The sequence below is a fragment of the Sminthopsis crassicaudata genome, chromosome 1 (assembly GCF_048593235.1).
Source record: "Sminthopsis crassicaudata isolate SCR6 chromosome 1, ASM4859323v1, whole genome shotgun sequence".
Lineage (NCBI taxonomy): Eukaryota > Metazoa > Chordata > Mammalia > Dasyuromorphia > Dasyuridae > Sminthopsis > Sminthopsis crassicaudata.
Genome location: NC_133617.1, coordinates 31,608,898 through 31,625,693, shown reverse-complemented (window position 1 = coordinate 31,625,693; position 16,796 = coordinate 31,608,898). Strand labels below are relative to the sequence as shown.

The 16,796-nt window shown below is 33.3% G+C and overlaps 1 protein-coding gene across 14 annotated transcripts in view; it reads left to right on the top strand.

Annotated features, from left to right (window-relative positions):
- Nucleotides 1–16,796, top strand: part of IFT81 (intraflagellar transport 81) — a 67,115-nt gene that overhangs the window by 46,205 nt on the left and 4,114 nt on the right. For 7 of the 14 annotated variants that reach the window (XM_074297659.1, XM_074297674.1, XM_074297687.1 and 4 more), the window contains 7 exons: nt 3,465–3,614; nt 5,122–5,250; nt 5,612–5,701; nt 11,575–11,661; nt 12,166–12,237; nt 12,316–12,401; nt 16,053–16,098. In XM_074297659.1, coding sequence (XP_074153760.1) covers nt 3,465–3,614; nt 5,122–5,250; nt 5,612–5,701; nt 11,575–11,661; nt 12,166–12,237; nt 12,316–12,401; nt 16,053–16,098 — 660 coding nt within the window. Of the gene's footprint in view, nt 1–3,464; nt 3,615–5,121; nt 5,251–5,611; nt 5,702–11,574; nt 11,662–12,165; nt 12,238–12,315; nt 12,406–16,052; nt 16,099–16,796 lie in introns of all 14 variants that reach the window. The other 7 variants (XM_074297667.1, XM_074297695.1, XM_074297703.1 and 4 more) reach the window with 2 other exon arrangements.

Genomic DNA, 16,796 nt, shown 5'->3' with positions numbered 1-16,796 from the left:
GTGAAAACATTTCTTCTAAAATAGTTGTGATTTTTTTTTTCTGAACTAATAGTACACCATTGAATCAGAAGGATTTCTGTCGTTCATTAAAACTGCCCTAGACTAAGGGGGTGAGCTGCTAGGTAGCACAGTGGAAATATCAGTGGGCCTGGAGTCAGGAAGGCCTGAGATCAAATGCCACCTCAGAAGCTAGTTATATGATCCTGGGAAAACCACTTTATTCTGTTTGCCTCAATTTTCTCATCTGTCAAATGAGTTATAGAAGCAAAAGGCAAACCACTCTGGTATCTCAGTCAAGAAAACCCCAAATGGGGTCATAAAGAGTTAGACTTGACTGAAGAAGAACAAAAAGAATAAGAAGAAAGAGGGAAATCAATCCCAGAATCTCTTGTTTACAAGAAACACATTTAAAAAAGCAAAGAGACCCACTTTAAAAAGAAAGAAAGAAAGAAAGAAAGAAAGAAAGAAAGAAAGAAAGAAAGAAAGAAAGAAAGAAAGAAAGAAAGAAAGAAAGAAAGAAAGAAAGAAAGAAAAGAAAGAAAGAGAGAAAGAAAGAAAGAAAGAAAGAAAGAAAGAAAGAAAGAAAGAAAGAAAGAAAGAAAGAAAGAAAGAAAGAAAGAAAGAAAGAAAGAAAGAAAGAAAGAAGAAGAAAGAAAGAAAGAAAGAAAGAAAGAAAGAAAGAAAGAAAGAAAGAAAGAAAGAAAGAAAGAAAGAAAGAAAGAAAGAAACTAGAACAACTCCAAGAATAAATTATCCTATGACACATTTTCCTATTGCGTATCTCTGACCTGGAGTACTGACATCCTTTTTTTGAGGGGAGCATATGAATATTAATTCTTTTGTTAAAGAAGTACTATTCTAGAATGCCTGAATCCTTTCTTTTCCCCAAGAACAAAAGTACTGAAAATGTGTGTGATTTTTTTTCTTGTTAAATGCATAATTTAACTGTGTAATTTAAAAAGAAGAAATGACAGCAGTCAACATTACTCCCCAGCTCATACTTTGTTGTATGGTAGAATGATTTATTTGACCTTGACTCTCCTTGCCATCAGGAGTATGTACAATGTAAAATGGGATGGAGTCAGAAGCTTCATGTATTCCATTCTGCATTGAGCACATTGAGTAATTTGCAGGTTTGTTCTTTCACCAAAAACTTTTATAGCTTTTTGCTTTAAAAATAGTTTTGGAGTATTGCAAGATAGAAAAAGCTCTGGCCTAGATATTACACAGGATGGCAGATGAACAGAGCTGATTTCATTTTGGGCACATTGCCCAGGACACTTTTAATAGAACATATAGTTACTCTAGGGATTCTGAATCTATGGTTATGTCAGACTTAAGCATTGATTCTTCAAAAGGAAAATTCACAAGTTATTAGACACTAGTTAACTTTTGGGCAATTTAAGTTTTTGAAACTGGTTCTCATTTACTATGAATGGACTAGCCTTCATTAACAAAACATTTGGAATCATCTTTCTCCCCCCCCCCCTATTTATAATAAGACTTCCAAAATTTTTTTTGAAGTTTAAAGTAGAAAATCTTTTTCAGATGGCCAAAAACCTGGCACTGCAAGATTAAGTTAAGTTCCTTATGAATTGTCTGGCAGTTTTTTTTTTTTTTTTTGCATATTCAAAAATCAGGTAATACTTTGAGAAAAACCACAACTTACAAATATTTTAATTTTATTAAGTAAAATGTGTTATTTAAAACCTTAAAGTTTAAAAAAAAAAACCTTAATGTTAAAGTTGATGTTCATTGTTAAGGCTAGAAGAATTAGCCTTTAATACATTGAATGTTTTTTAAAAAAAAAAAAATTTCAAGAAAGATTGGATTCTATAAATATTTCCTAAGTGCCTAACATATGCCAGACATTATGCAAATAACTATTATGGATAGTTTTTTATTTTATTTTGTTTTCTTTTGTTTTTGCTGAGGCAATTGGGCTTTAAGTGACTTACCTAGGGTCATACAGCTAGGAAGTGTGAAGTATCTGAGGGTCTTCCTGATTTCAGGGCTGATACTTTGTACTGTGCCATCTAGCTGTCCCAGGTAGTTTTCTTAAAGAAGCAAGCTAAGTTCTTTCTGTTGAAGAGCTTCATTAATAAATTATTGTTAATAGTATGTATACAATTCAGTACATAGCAAAAAGTATTTGAAATGAGCAGCATTTTTTTACATATGTATGAGCTTATAAAAAAGGTATGTTGTGTTATATTCTGCAGTTTTAGAAGTATTAGAAACTTTTCTGTTTGGTTGGAAAGTTGTCAGGTGTTTTCCCTGAAAGCCACCAATTGAGAGTTATATGTTATTAGCCCTTAAATTAATTCCTTTAAATACTACTGCCTTCTGTCCATGGCATTTGTTTTAAAGGCTATTTGGCACAAGCTTCATAAATACATATTCTGTCCTTAGTAATGGCATATTTGGCTATAAAGACCCTTTTTACTAATAGTGATAGCTTAATCACATAACACTATTTATCAGATTTCTCTCCTATTAAGTCTTTCTAACAACACTGTCTTCTACAGTTTTCCAGCACTTGAAGGTGCATTTTATCCTGATGACTCAGACACAAAGATCACAGCTTCTTCGTATGTATGAATTTCTCAAATGAGAAATAACTACAATCATTAGAAATAACTACAGTCATTAAACTTTGTTTTTAATCCTAATATGTGTCAAACTCTGCTACTGAAAGAACACAGCCATTTACCTCCATTTAACATTATAGTCTTCCTCCTCTGTCTCCTTCTCTTTTTGTCTCTGACTCATTTATTTATTTATTTCATTTTAACAGAGGAATAGATAAATTCTAACACATAGAGAGGATACAGTAATTCAAAACTTATTCCAGCCATTTGTTTTCTATTGCTGGAGCCTTATTATACAACATTCTTTTTGCTTTGGAATATTGTAAGGTCTTAGTGAATAAAAAGGACCAAAATTTCACATGTTTGCATTAAATCTTGGGGGCTTTTTTAGATGATAAGTAAAAACTGTCAAGAATATTTTAATTTGATATGTGGTTTTTTAAGTATTTTTAAAATATGGTGTTCTCAAATTTCCTAATTAAGCCAAATGATTGCTATCACCTAGCATATGTCGTATGAAATAAAGTTTGGGGAACTGTTGGGAAATATAACAATAATTATTATTATTATTTATACACACTCTAAGGTTTGCAAAGAGGTTTACTGATGTGATTTGTCCTCACAACAATCCAAGGAGAGGTAGGTGCTATTATTATCCCTATTCTTAAAGGTGAAGAAACTAAGGCAGACAAGAGGTTTGCCCAGAGTTATATAAGCTAAGTGTCCGAAGCTGAATTTGAACTCAGTTCTTTTTGCCTGGTCCCATGCTTTATCCACTAGAGGCCTCAAGTACAAGAGAAAATAAGGCTAAGTTCAACAGCTTTTCCACTCTGAAAATCAAATTACATGTTACTTTATTTTCCTTTCTTCCAGTTTAAACGTTACGTTAGTAAACTTCGGAGTAAGAGTACAGTTTTCAAAAAGAAGCATCAAATAATAGCAGAATTTAAAGCGGAATTTGGCCTTCTGCAGAGGACAGAAGAACTATTAAAGCAGCGTCACGAGAACATTCAGCACCAGCTGGTAACAGAATGTCGTCTAGCTCTCACCTAGGTGGTTCTTAACACGAGAGCAAGAAAATGCATGGATTTGTACCTCTTTGTTAAGTCAGCATTTTTCCTGGTAAAACCAAGAAATTAGTGTTATTTGGTTAACTATAAGGGAAAAAGCACTTGAGTTTTGGGATACTTTTAATGTTACAAAAATTCCTGATTAAGATTGATGCTGTTAAATTATTTAGCCCCAACTTGAGCACATTTCTCATTTTAGTTAGCTCTCATGGAAGATATTAGAACCCAAAACAAATTTGAAGGTGTATGTCACTAAACACGACACCCCATCTCTTGAAATCTTGTCCCTTGACCATACTACTATATTTATATATATATATATATATATATGTATGTATATATACACACACACACACCTTAAATGTATAGTTCTTATCTATGTCCACTTCCTTCCTCAATCTTTTTTTTTTTTTTCCCCTCTCCGCTAGCTAGTGTTTAGACACTGTTCTCTCTGAAGTTCCCAGTGGCTTTCTTCTTTTAAAAGTCTTTTTGTATCTTTTTTAAAAAACTTTTTAAATTTCAAAGTAGAAAAAGAAAAAGAAAAAATGATGTGTGTACAACAGAACAAAAGAGAGGACTCAAAATATGCAACAATAAATTTCCATTCCAAGAAAGCCTATATAATAAATATTCCCTATATATAATTACATACACATGATTATATAATATACACATTGTATTCATAACTGTTCATCCTTTCTTTGTAGGTTTTCTGCTGTGTATTTTTTTATTCTTTTTTTCCCTTTCCTCTCCACCAACTTCCCCAGGAAGACTACATGTATATTTATATATATATACATACAGATAGACAGATATCTGTAATCATATACATATATATACATGTACTTTCATCTACATTTATGTAAGGCTAATACACTTATTTGCCCTCTGTTTTTCTGAAGATGGATAACATCATCCTTCATAAATTTAAATCTTTCCATATTTTTCTAAATCTACCAAGTCATTACTTCCTACATCACAGCAATATTCCAACCTTATGCTATCTAGTTATTTTAAATAGTATGCCTTTATATTTTTCAATCTTCATCTTCTTCTTTTCAATCTCTTCCAGGCTTTTGTGACCCTTCACACTTTCTAAAAGAATGAATAATTTTGCCTTTTTATGAAGGATTCATTTAATAACTGCATTATAGATAAACTTTTTTTTTTTAACAAACTGCTACTTTTAGCATCTGTCTCTTTACATAATAATCAAAAATAGCATACATCTACAAACTCTAGTTTCCATACTGTAGGTAATTAAGTGTGACTGTACCCATACAAATTTAACGTGTTAAATCTCTTGGATTTCAAGATATGCAATGTTCTTTTAGGATTCTCATTGTTTGTTCATTTATCTATTTGATGTCTTGTCATAAATGTATGAATTTGTTTTGTGGATTTCCAGGGCTTTCATATGCATTCTGTGGGATTTTCTTTCTCTTTTCTTTGCTCTTCAGCAAACTGTTGAGGACAAAAAGGGTATCTCTGGCTACAGTTACACCCAGGAGGAGCTAGAGAGGGTATCGGCACTAAAGAGTGAAGTGGATGAAGTGAAAGGCCGGACTCTGGATGGCATGTCGGAAATGGTGATTCTATGACTTATTTCTCTTCCTTTCTTGGGTATCTAGGAAACAAACTAAAAAACAAAGTAAAAAAAAACCAGTTCTAGGCCAAAAGAAAGAGGAATGCTTTCCAAATAAAGTGTGACATACATTTTCAAACTGCTTTTATGAAAAGTTTTTATACCAATAAACAGGTTCTCTATAGTGCCTAGTGAAAATAATTGCTTTTGGGGTGAGATTCTAACTAACTTTTAGTGAATCTTCAACATGTTATTTTTTTCAGTTTTTCTTCTCATCAAACTTTTAAAAATATTTCCTTCATTCCAAAGAGATTATATTAATCTAACAGCAGCACTTTTGTTCATGCTTTTTGTTTTCATGACAGGTAAAAAAACTGAATTCACTGGTGGCTGAAAAGAAGTCAGCATTAGCCCCAATTATCAAAGAGCTAAGACAATTGCGACAGAAGTGCCAGGTAGGAAACCCATATGGGGAGACATTGTCTTTAAATACTTTTATGTTCTCTATGGTAAATGTGTTCTTTCCTGTTTACTAAGGCTAGTCATAAAAATTGTTTCATCAGAAACAGAGTAAATTATGTATCATTAAAGGGATTTTGTGTAATTTATTTTACTTAATTGTTGTAGACTTTAGATTATCTGAAGAAATTATCTTAAACACAAATCAGTTAGGTGACATTCCCAATTTAACTTTTACGCAAGTAAGTGCTATAAATATGTGGTCACACTCTCCTGTGGCCAGGTGAAGCCTGAGAGCATGCTGATGTGGAATGGTGCCAAGCTAACCCTGTCATAATGAATGCTGTCATACCTTGGGATATGCAATGGGATGCCATTACTTGAAAGTTAGTTCTTAACACCACTTTAAAGATTAGCACACTGAAGGTAAGTGTACTCCACAAATCCAGGTCTTTTGGCCTCAGCCAAAAGATTACATGAAACCCGTAAGAGCTCATGTAATCTTTCCACTAAACCATAGATTTAGTTCTGAATCCTCTCTATTTTAATAATGCTATTTATGTCTTGAATTTATAACTCTAAAACATATTATTAAAGCCATCACTTTTTCAGTGACTAAATAATGTCAGTTGCCAGTATTAGGACTATTGAAGGTCCATAGAAGCACAACAAAATTACAATAACTTTTATACCCTACCATGCCTAGAATGAGTTTTAGCATAGGCTAGATGGAATATGCTTTAATAGTTAAACTCTACTAACTGTAGAAAATGATGAGAAATAAATGTAGCACTCCCTCTGGATTACTTCCCTAACTTATTGGGGGTCCCCAGAGGGTAATTATTACAATTGAGTTTAAAAGATAATCCTAGGGGCCTGCATTCTAACACCGTAGCTCACAAGTCCCCATGTGGAGTGCTTTCTATTAACAGTTAGCCAGTAGATGCAATTGGCCTTTAGCAAAGGCATTTTGCTAAGATAACATTTTTTTAAAACATAACATATGGCTGAGTCAACTCAAAATTGTGTCACCACAGGGTGTTGATGTCTTCTCTGTACACATGGAATTTTCACAAAGCACTACTCTGGGTAGGTTGCTTATTTGGATTCCCAAAACCTGCTCCTCCCAATAGCATGAAAGGGGATATACTGCTTCAAGGCTTTAAGTTGTAGAAAGTCCCTTCTTCCACTTGTGCATCCCACAGCTAGGGTCCAGTCAGCAAAAGTTATAATTATGCAAAATATGGTTATTGGTCTCAGTCCAGTGGAAATAAGCTGCATGAATGATAAAGCAGGATTACTTCTGATTCTCATGAAAGTAGTTAGAAATTTCCTTTGCTGTTCCCTCCTATCTTTTTAGATCCCTGTTTATCTTGCTCTGGAATAGAGGTGTCAGACTCAGGCAGAAACAGATCCCTGCTAGTGCTAGCCCAGTAGCTGCTGGCTGTGAGCAGAGGTGTCAGGCTGGCAGCCCAGCAGCTGCTGGCCTTGGGCTGAGGTGGCTGCCTTGGCCTCTTCATTTTGACTTTTATTGACTCCTGACTTTAGGACGATTTAAGTTGGAGTTTTAGTTAGAGGGGACTTTTGAGAGCATTTTAGAGGGCTTCTCACCTTTTTTCAACACCCCTGACAATTGGGTGTGCGGGCTTATGTTTTTCCTCAGTTTGCCTTGCGATTTATTTAACTTTTTGACACTTTTAACCAGCCTCTGCTCCTGAATACACTCTCCTCTCTAGGCCTCCATAACACTACTCTCTCCTGGTTCTCTCCCTATCTGACAGTTTCTTCTCAGTTTTCTTTGCTATTTTGTCATCCAGATCATACCCACTAAATGTGAGTATTCTCCCAGCGCTGAGCCCTGTACTCTTTTCTCTCCTTATCTTCTTTTCAGCTCTTATGGGTTTCATTATCAGTTCCATGTCAGTGACTTCCAGGTCTATTTATCCAGACCACATCTAGCCCCTGAGCTTCAGTCCTGCATCACCAGCATCTGTATGTCTATTGAATACATTGGCGTCCCAGAGGAATCTCAGATTCAACAAATCCAAAACAACTCATTTTCATTAACCCACATTCCAGCCCCTTTCCACATTTCTTTCCTTCTGGCACCATTTTTCTGTTTTCCAAGGTTCGGAACCTGGGTACTCCGCTTCTCCTTCCATGTATTTTATAGGTCCCCAAATCTGGCCATTTCTTGCTCCACAACACCTCTTCCATCTCATTCCTTCCCTTTGCTCATCACCTTAACTGTGATAACCACCTCCTGCCTGGTAATTGTAACAGACTCTTATTTGTTCTTTCTGTTCATAATTTCCTCCCAATTTGACTTCTACAGAACATGTCACTCCCATAGTCGCCAGATTCCAGAAGCTCCATAGTGCCTCTAGAATCAAATATAAAGTCTTTTCTTCAGCTTTTAGAGCCCTGATCAATCTTATCTCAATTTTTTAGACTCATTGTACAATAGTCTTCTAGTTTGTGGTCCAGCCAAATTTGACTTTTCTTTGTTCCTCTTACACTAAACTCTTATCTGCTGTCTTCAATCCTTTGACCTAGCTGTCTTCTATGCCTGGAATGCCCTTCTCATCACATCTGTCTCCTTCCTTCAAATGCAGTTTCAATATTTCTTTTTTCCTTTTCTGATCTCTTCAATTGATAATTCCCTGTCTCTCAAACTACCTTCTAATGGATGGTCTTGCATTTATTTGTATTATTTCACATTCTCTTGATGGTGTATGTATTTATATACGTACATCTTGTCTCTCCCATTAGAAGGGAAGCTTTTTGTCAGTTTAAAGTTTAATTTCTTTGTATTATTACTCCACTGTCTAGCACAACATCTGATTTACATGGTCCTTGGTTGGTTGTTACTTGATTAAATGTGTACCACTATCTCTCCCCCAATGAAATGTAAACGCCTTAAGAGCAGAAGCAGTTTTATTTTTTGTCTTTGTTTCTTCCAGCGCTAGCACAGTGATTATGCATGTTAGACATTTAATAAATATGTATTCGAATGCATTGAACCGTTAGAGTTAAATATAAAAATTTAAGTTGAAAAAGCATTTGAAGTAACATATATAAGGTCATAATATTGTCCTTGTTGGCCTAGAAAAACCATCTGAAACAGATGTCTGGTTTACAAGTTATATATGCTGTCTGTAATTTCATATTTTGATTACACATGTGGTGAGAAACATACTAAATTATACACCTTAAACATAGTTAAATGCTTGGAAATGTTACATATACATATGAATGTCATTTCTTTCTTTGATTATTTGCATGCCATTCATTCTCTGTACATTGCCCCAGTCCCAAATTCCAGCAATATAGTATTGTCTACCTCTCATTTATACAGAGATATAACCATATCTCTATTCTATTCAATTAATTCTCCAATGCCATTGAATCCTTTTTCAGGCATTTTCTTTAAAAGCTACTCCCATTTAAAAGAATCTACATTGCTTCTTGTTTACTCAGGAGCTATTTCCACTCCTGATTCCTGTCTGCTACTGCTCAGTGTTTTCCAGTTAGCTCTAATTGACTCCACAGATGTAAAGCTGGGCAACACCTTGGAGGGGGGCATGTGATCCAATCTCTCCTTGTTTTAGGGTGAGGAGACTGAGACAGGGATCACACAGAGAGTAAAGCCCAGAAGCAAGATTTGAATTCAGGGCCACTTAATCATATTCCTAAATGATATGACTATTTTTTTTTAAATTCATGAGCTCTTCCTTCACTTCCGGCTCCAAGATAATTTTGATGTTTCTCTAGCATGTTTTAAGGAAATTTCACATGAACTGACAGCCTGTTTACTTACTAACTTGTATGTTCTGATAAATTTAACTAGTGGCATTGATATAAAATGAAATACAGCAGAGCTGCTCAGTACTCTTATTTATTGCTCTAATTTAAAATCAATCAGAAACCAATAACTTGAAAAATATCATGTTAAATCCTTTACAGGGATAGAAATTAGACCCATGATTTCATTGTGACTATCAAGTGAGGAAACTCCCATCACTAATAAGACCAGAACCTTCTTTGCAATTCATCCTCTTATAGAGCTGCTCAGACAACTTGAAACATAACAATACAAAAAGGGATAGCTCATGATCTCAGACAATACAATAATAAAAATAGACTTGTTTTAAAGAAATAGGGAAATTACATTAGACTGAAAGGTTCCATAGACAGTGAGTCAGTATCAGTACTTAAGATAAATGCACTGAACGACAAAACATCTAAATATTTAAAAACTAAATGAATTACAGGGAGAAATAAATAATAAAATTGTAATAGTGGGAAATTTCAATATATCCCTTTCTGACTAGACAAATCTAATAAAAATTAAACAAAAAAAGAGGTTAAAGACTTGAACAGAATTTTAGAAAACTTAGATATTATTAATTTCTCATGGAAATAAAAAAGAGCTTACATATTTTTTCAGTTGGTTGAAGCACCATTATAAAAAAAATTAAATGAGAAACCTTGAAAAGCAATTTACAAACCTTAAAATACTATATAAATGTTAGCTGTTATTATTATTGAAATTGACTATCCATCACAGCATAGAAAAACTTCTAAACAGAACGAAAAGGGGTAATAAACGCCCTTCATTGACCACAATGCAACAAAAATACTTTTCAATAAAGGAATGTTGAATAAGGGATTAAACATCAATTTGTATTAATTATTCCTTAAGAATTGGTGTATTAAACATTGGGCATGAATACCAAAAGAAATTTAAAAAAAGAAAAAAGAAAAGGATCATATTACCAAAAATATTTATAACAGCTCTCAGGGCAAAAAGTTGGGAATTGGGGGGAATGCCTATCAGTTGAGGAATGGCTGTATAAATTGTGGTGTGTGATTATAATGGAATATTGTTGTGTTATGGGAAATAATGAACAGGACACTCTTGGGAAAAAAAAACTAGAAAATCCCTCCATTAACTTAAGCAAAGTAAAGTATACTATTTGCAAAATAATAGCAATATTCTGGGATGATCTTTGCTGTTCTCAGCAGTACAATGCTCCATGACTATTCTGAAGAACTTATGATGAAAAATCCTATCCATACCCAGAGAAGGAACTGATTGTGTTTGAATACTTTATTTTTCTTGAGGTTTTTGTAGGATTAGGGGTGGAGACAAGGGAGAAAATTTGGAACTCAAAAAAGTTTTAAAGACAAATGTAAAAAAAAAAAATTGTTTTAAACGTGTAAGTGGGGTAAAATATTAAAAAATAAATAAATGTTTTAAAAGTATGTTCGTTGGGAGAAATATTAAATACATAAGGCACAGGTTTTTAGTGCAAGGAAAATTAAAGTACTAAAAATTTGAGCATTGTCCATGGAACATAACTGATAGATTTCTCATTTTTCATCATAAAATCTTAGTTTTGCAAAGAAAGAATTTAAATGGAATTTAAAATGTATTTACAAAATAGAGTGAATTTTTACTAGTACTTACAATCTTTCTTAATATATTTAAAGTGACATTTCTGTGGGCACTCCCCTAACACCCTAAATAACTTGATCTGACATTTTTTCTAATATTGTTCTTTGTTGTACACATGATAAACATCAATTTTAAAGTATAAAATATTTGACTCTTAAGCAGCACAAGACAAATGTGATGGAACCGAATAAACATATAAACATTAAAAGAAAAAGCATATATTGTTTATTCATCTGATGTTTTAATATGCAACTTGAATAAATGCCACTCTAGTGATTCACCTATGCCCCCTTGGTTTACTGAAATAATTCTGAGTATAAGAGCTCAGTGACAAGATTAACAAGAAGTGCTGCTTTAAAGCTAAATTCCAGTTTTCATTTTTATAATTCTCTGCTCTTTTCCTACCAGGAACTGACACAGGAATGTGAGGAAAAGAAAACACAGTATGACAGCTGTGCAGCAGGCCTAGAAAGTAATCGGTCCAAACTTGAGCAGGTGAGAAGAATTGTTTTAGCCACAGAATTAATGGCATTAATCACGACAAAAGCCCTAACTCCTCCAGTTGCAAAACACATCCTCCAGCAACCCTACAGTGTTGGTGAACAAGTATTCCTTACATTGGTTAGTCAGTGTACTACTTTGCCGGTGTTTTCCTGTGATCATTATCCTTTGCCTTTGTTAAACTGGAATTCATTACCTATGGAAAAGTCTTATTCCAGCTAGCTATCTTCTGAATATTGACTTTTCTTCTAACTTTGATGTCTGTCATTGCCTCACTGTTGTGTTATGGACCAAACTAACATCTTTCTCCATGGTCATAAACCATGTATACCTGAAAGTTCTCACATATATAGTAGATAGCATCTATTGTATTTCAGTTAAGTTAAAACACTAAAGGAAAAATTGTCATAAAATTACATCTTTTAAGTTGTGCTTAGTGAAACGGAAGGTTGTTTGTTTTTAGCATGAAGAATGTTGCCCATTCTTATCCTATTGTAGGAAGTTCGAGGGCTTCGGGAAGAATGTCTTCAAGAAGAAAGTCGATACCATTATACAAACTGCATGATTAAGGTAAGATGAAAAATGAATTAAAAACTTTGGAGAGAGTTTTAATCAGCAGTATCTCCAAAGCACTCTCTTTCCATTTAGAATCTAGAAGTACAGCTGCGGCGTGCTACTGATGAGATGAAGGCCTATGTTTCCTCTGATCAGCAGGAAAAACGAAAGGCAATTAGGCAAGTACATTTTTTATTCCCAATAACTTCCATTCTGATCTATAGAATTTCTTAAATGTAAGTTCACTTGTTCAGATGTAAATCTTGAGGGGTATTTTTTTGTTCCTGCAAACTATTCAATTCTACTCAACTGTCCATTCTATTCAGTTGCTGGTTTGACCTTTTAAAAGTTAAATTCTGCTGAGTTGATCAATTGTGTTTATATGGCCATAACCCAAAAATCACTAGAAAAATCATGGTCCAAATCATTCTACTTAAAATATATACTTGAAAAAAACTTCTCAGAAGAAAATTAGATTGCAGATTTCATATTAGGAACAAAAGCAGTTCTACTCTAGGATTTTAAAACCTAGAAATTTGGGATAAGTGAAAAAACACTGACTTTGGAGTCAGAGGTCCATAGGGTCTCCTCCACCCAGAGTAAATGCTTAATAAGTGCTTTCTCTTTTTACCCAACTGGTTGTACTATTTAAGATCTCCTGGCACTGTTTTTTCATCTGTAAAAATGGCACAAGATGATTCCTAAGGTCCCTTCCAAGTCTCATTCTTGTAAAAACATGTTTAAGTGATGGATCCCAAAGATTATTAAGGAAATTTTGTTTTAAAATAGGATGTCTCCAGCCCACTGAATGATAGTTTCAAGTTGGATTTAGACTAACTCAGGCAGCACTAAGGGAAATCACACTCCTATGCCATTTGTTGGGGACATCTTGATACCAACACATTTCAAACTTTTCAGTCTTTGCTGTGGATCCATCTTATCCCATGATTTAAAACCTTTTGGAAAACATGGAATTTTGCTTCTTTGGATACATCCCTTGTGGGCTAAGCCCCAGTTTTCTGCCTGGCTATTATTTTGTACCCCAGAAATGGCTGTACTTTCAACATTAAAGTTTATTGAGCCCTGTTATATGCAGTGCCTATTAAGGTGTGGTGAAGAATAAAAAGTGTACAAATTCTAGTAGCCTTTGCATGGCTTTGTTCAGCTCTTGATAGTGCTAGAGATATAGTATGATAAGTAAACCACACCACAAATACAAGCTGTTTTCTTTGAATTGTCAACAGAATAAGTTGGAGTTTTCCCATCCAGAAAATAATTATTTTACTTTGACCTTCCAGATTGGGAGTAAGACTCTTTTTATATTTCATCCATATAGCAATAATTTTGAAGTGATAGTTTTCTTAGAAAGACAATGGAACTAGAAATAGGATTTCTTTTCAGAATTTGAATCTTTTCAATTTGTATGGGAATTTGAGAGACTCAAAGTATGCTATTTATAGAACAAGCACTTTCCTAAGGCTATATTGGACCAAAAATGTACTTATTCAGATGTCTTTATTGAATGTCAACTCAGCTCAAGTAAATCTACATGGTCAATGCTAAGGAATGTGAAAAGTTAATTTTGGTCTCTCAAAATAGAAAGTTTTAAAAAATTAAGTTACATTCCTTCCAATGTTGTCATTATAAATAGTAAAGAAGAAAATGCTACTGCTGAACTTTCTGATCAGTTTTCCAGTTAAGATGCTTTGCTTCATTTCTTTATCATAATCTCCTACCACTTCTTTGTTTTTTCTCCTCTTCCTCAATAGTATTTGTCAAGAATAGAATTATATGTAATGAGAACATTAAAACAAAGTGTAATTCATTGTTATGGTTTCCACCCATATTTGTTTGAATATTACTAATGAGAAATATTTTTAAAATACGTTTCAAAGATTTGTAGCTTTTTTCTGGTACAGCCACAGATAAAAGTGATTAGTTTGGTTTACGATTTGTGTCTGGTGTCCCAGTTTTATTTTGAAAAAGGACATAAGTTTCTTTGTTGTTGTTGTTGTTTAAAAAATGTTTGCCCTTTGCAAAACTGAAAGAAATCTACAATAATTATAAGAAATCACAGTTGTTTCTTAACATATACATAGTATTTTCCCCACAATAACTGTAAGGTACAATGTACAAATGTTGTAATCCCTATTTTTAGATGAAGAAACTGAGACTTGTCCAAAATCACAGTAGTGAGGTTGATATTCAAATTCAAGTCTTGACTTTTCACTGTCTGAATTGAGACTTTTTATAGTTCTAGCACAATCAGTGGATTGTTTTCATAAAATCTTTATTCTCTAAGAAAAGTTTTAACTGAGCTGCAGTCTAAAAATTGTCACATTTAACAAGGTGATTATCATTGTCACTTAGTTTTAATTCATTTGATGGAAAATAAACCTACTAGATTTGTACTTTTGTACCATTACTCTTAGTTACTACAGATCTTCTCGTTATAAGACTTCTATATTGATTTTTCCTTGAATCTTAGGATCCTACATGACCTTGTTTACAGATTTACAGAATTAAAAACAAGAGTGGAATTACTAACATTAGCAATCAAATACCATCAGAGCATGGACTGTACTGTCCTACACAGTTTTTTATAGAACATTATTCTGTAGAAAGAATAGAACTGGGAGCAACCTACAGGGTATGAGATAGGATATATAATTGTAATCATTATGTAATGTCTCTATCCTTCAGTTTTTATGGCATTTTGGTTTTGTTTGCCCTTAACTAATTTCTCATATTTATTCATTCTATTCACACATTTTTATCTTCACTTGTTTCATTCTTTGTTCTTATATCCTCAGCCTTAGTACAAGCTCTTGTACATAGTAAGTACTTACTGGATACTTTTGATTGATCCAGTATTTTGTATCCTCTTAACTCTCTCATCTTTTAACCAGGTCTGCTTCACCGTCTGTTAAATGGCCATCTCTCTTCACTTAAGACTACTCAAATCTTTCTTTTTTTTTTTTAAATTCCTCAGATTGTTTTCTAAATTTTATTTTGTTCAAAATATAACATATTCTTGAACAAATTTAGCGAAAACTCAGTTATTCTAGTGTATGCATTCCAGATATGGTATCCCCTGTATCTGCTTTGTCTTCCCAGGTCTTCTGTAGTTTTGACCTAATCTCACATCTTTTGAGTTCACCTCCTTTGTTCTTCCAGTATAAGTCCCTTTATACCTCACTATCTCTTCTTTTGATGAGCATATTTCCAGTTACAATGGAACTTTTGTGTAAAAGCAGTTCCATATATGCTTATTTCGTACCAGTTCTCAGTTTAAATACAAATTATTTTGCAATCTCTTTAAAATAATGAAAAGTGGCATTTATAGGAATTGCTAATGTCTTAAAGGAAGATTAAACAGAAACAGTGTTTAATAGTTTCGTTCTCTTAATTTTTCTGTGAAAGGCAGCATGTTAGAGTGAAAAATAAAGGCCTTTTCAATGAGCAGGTCACTCAGCCATTGGTAGCTTTCTAAAACCAAAGGACAGACTGGTTGAGGATATGGATCATTGAGTAGAAGTCTCTTCACTAGGCATTCCACATATTCATGAAATCACAAAATATTCTTTAAAATATTTGTAACTTTATTTTTCTTCTTAAATGACCATTTATTGGAACTAAATAGAGTTAAGGAAGATAATTATTATTATATTACATATTATATATATTAAAATACTATAAGTGGATAGATACTGTATTCCTCATATTAGTACTATAACCTATATAAAACTTGAGATAGAAATATTAATGTTATTAAGTCATATGAGCAATCATTTCAAATAAATTGAAGCTAACTTATCTTGGCTCCTTAGGGAACAGTATACCAAGAATATTGCTGAACAAGAAAACCTTGGGAAGGTAAGAATACATTGTTCATTCAAAAATACCATCTGTCACAATAGAGACTACTGTATACAAATCGTGTTGTGATCACCTGTTCAGATAGTACTGTATAGGATACAAGCAAAAGTTCTTATACCTTGTTGATTTCCTTAAGGATTATCTTAACTCTTCTTTCTGAATTTGTTTTTCATAATAGGGATAGCATGAATTATTCTGAAAAAATACTTCAACAGCATAAATATTGCATTCTTGATTAGTTAGTTAACATCCCCAAATAATGGCATAAGGAACTGCCAGCTCAAAGTTTAAAGGATTATTGACAATTCTTAATTATGTATACTAATCAGTTAACACAAATTATAATAATTCAAAAGCTGCATCATATACATTAGTTTCATTTTTCTTCCCTATCAGAGCTGCTGAAAATAATATTTACTTTTCTCAATGTTACCATTATTTTTTTTCTCTTGCCCATCATCTCATGGAGGAGTCATTGGGCACTGAAATGACCAAGAGATCAGTAGAAAAGATGTTGAGAATCAGACCCTAAATGTATGAATAGCCAACCAAATAAAGTAATATTAGATCTATTTAACATAAAGATTTTAGTCCCTGAGTCATTAGAAATAATCAAAATATATTAAAAGGTCACCAATAATATTAAGAGTTAGCATTAGGGAAATGGAAACAATTTTTGAATGAGAGTTTGGAGA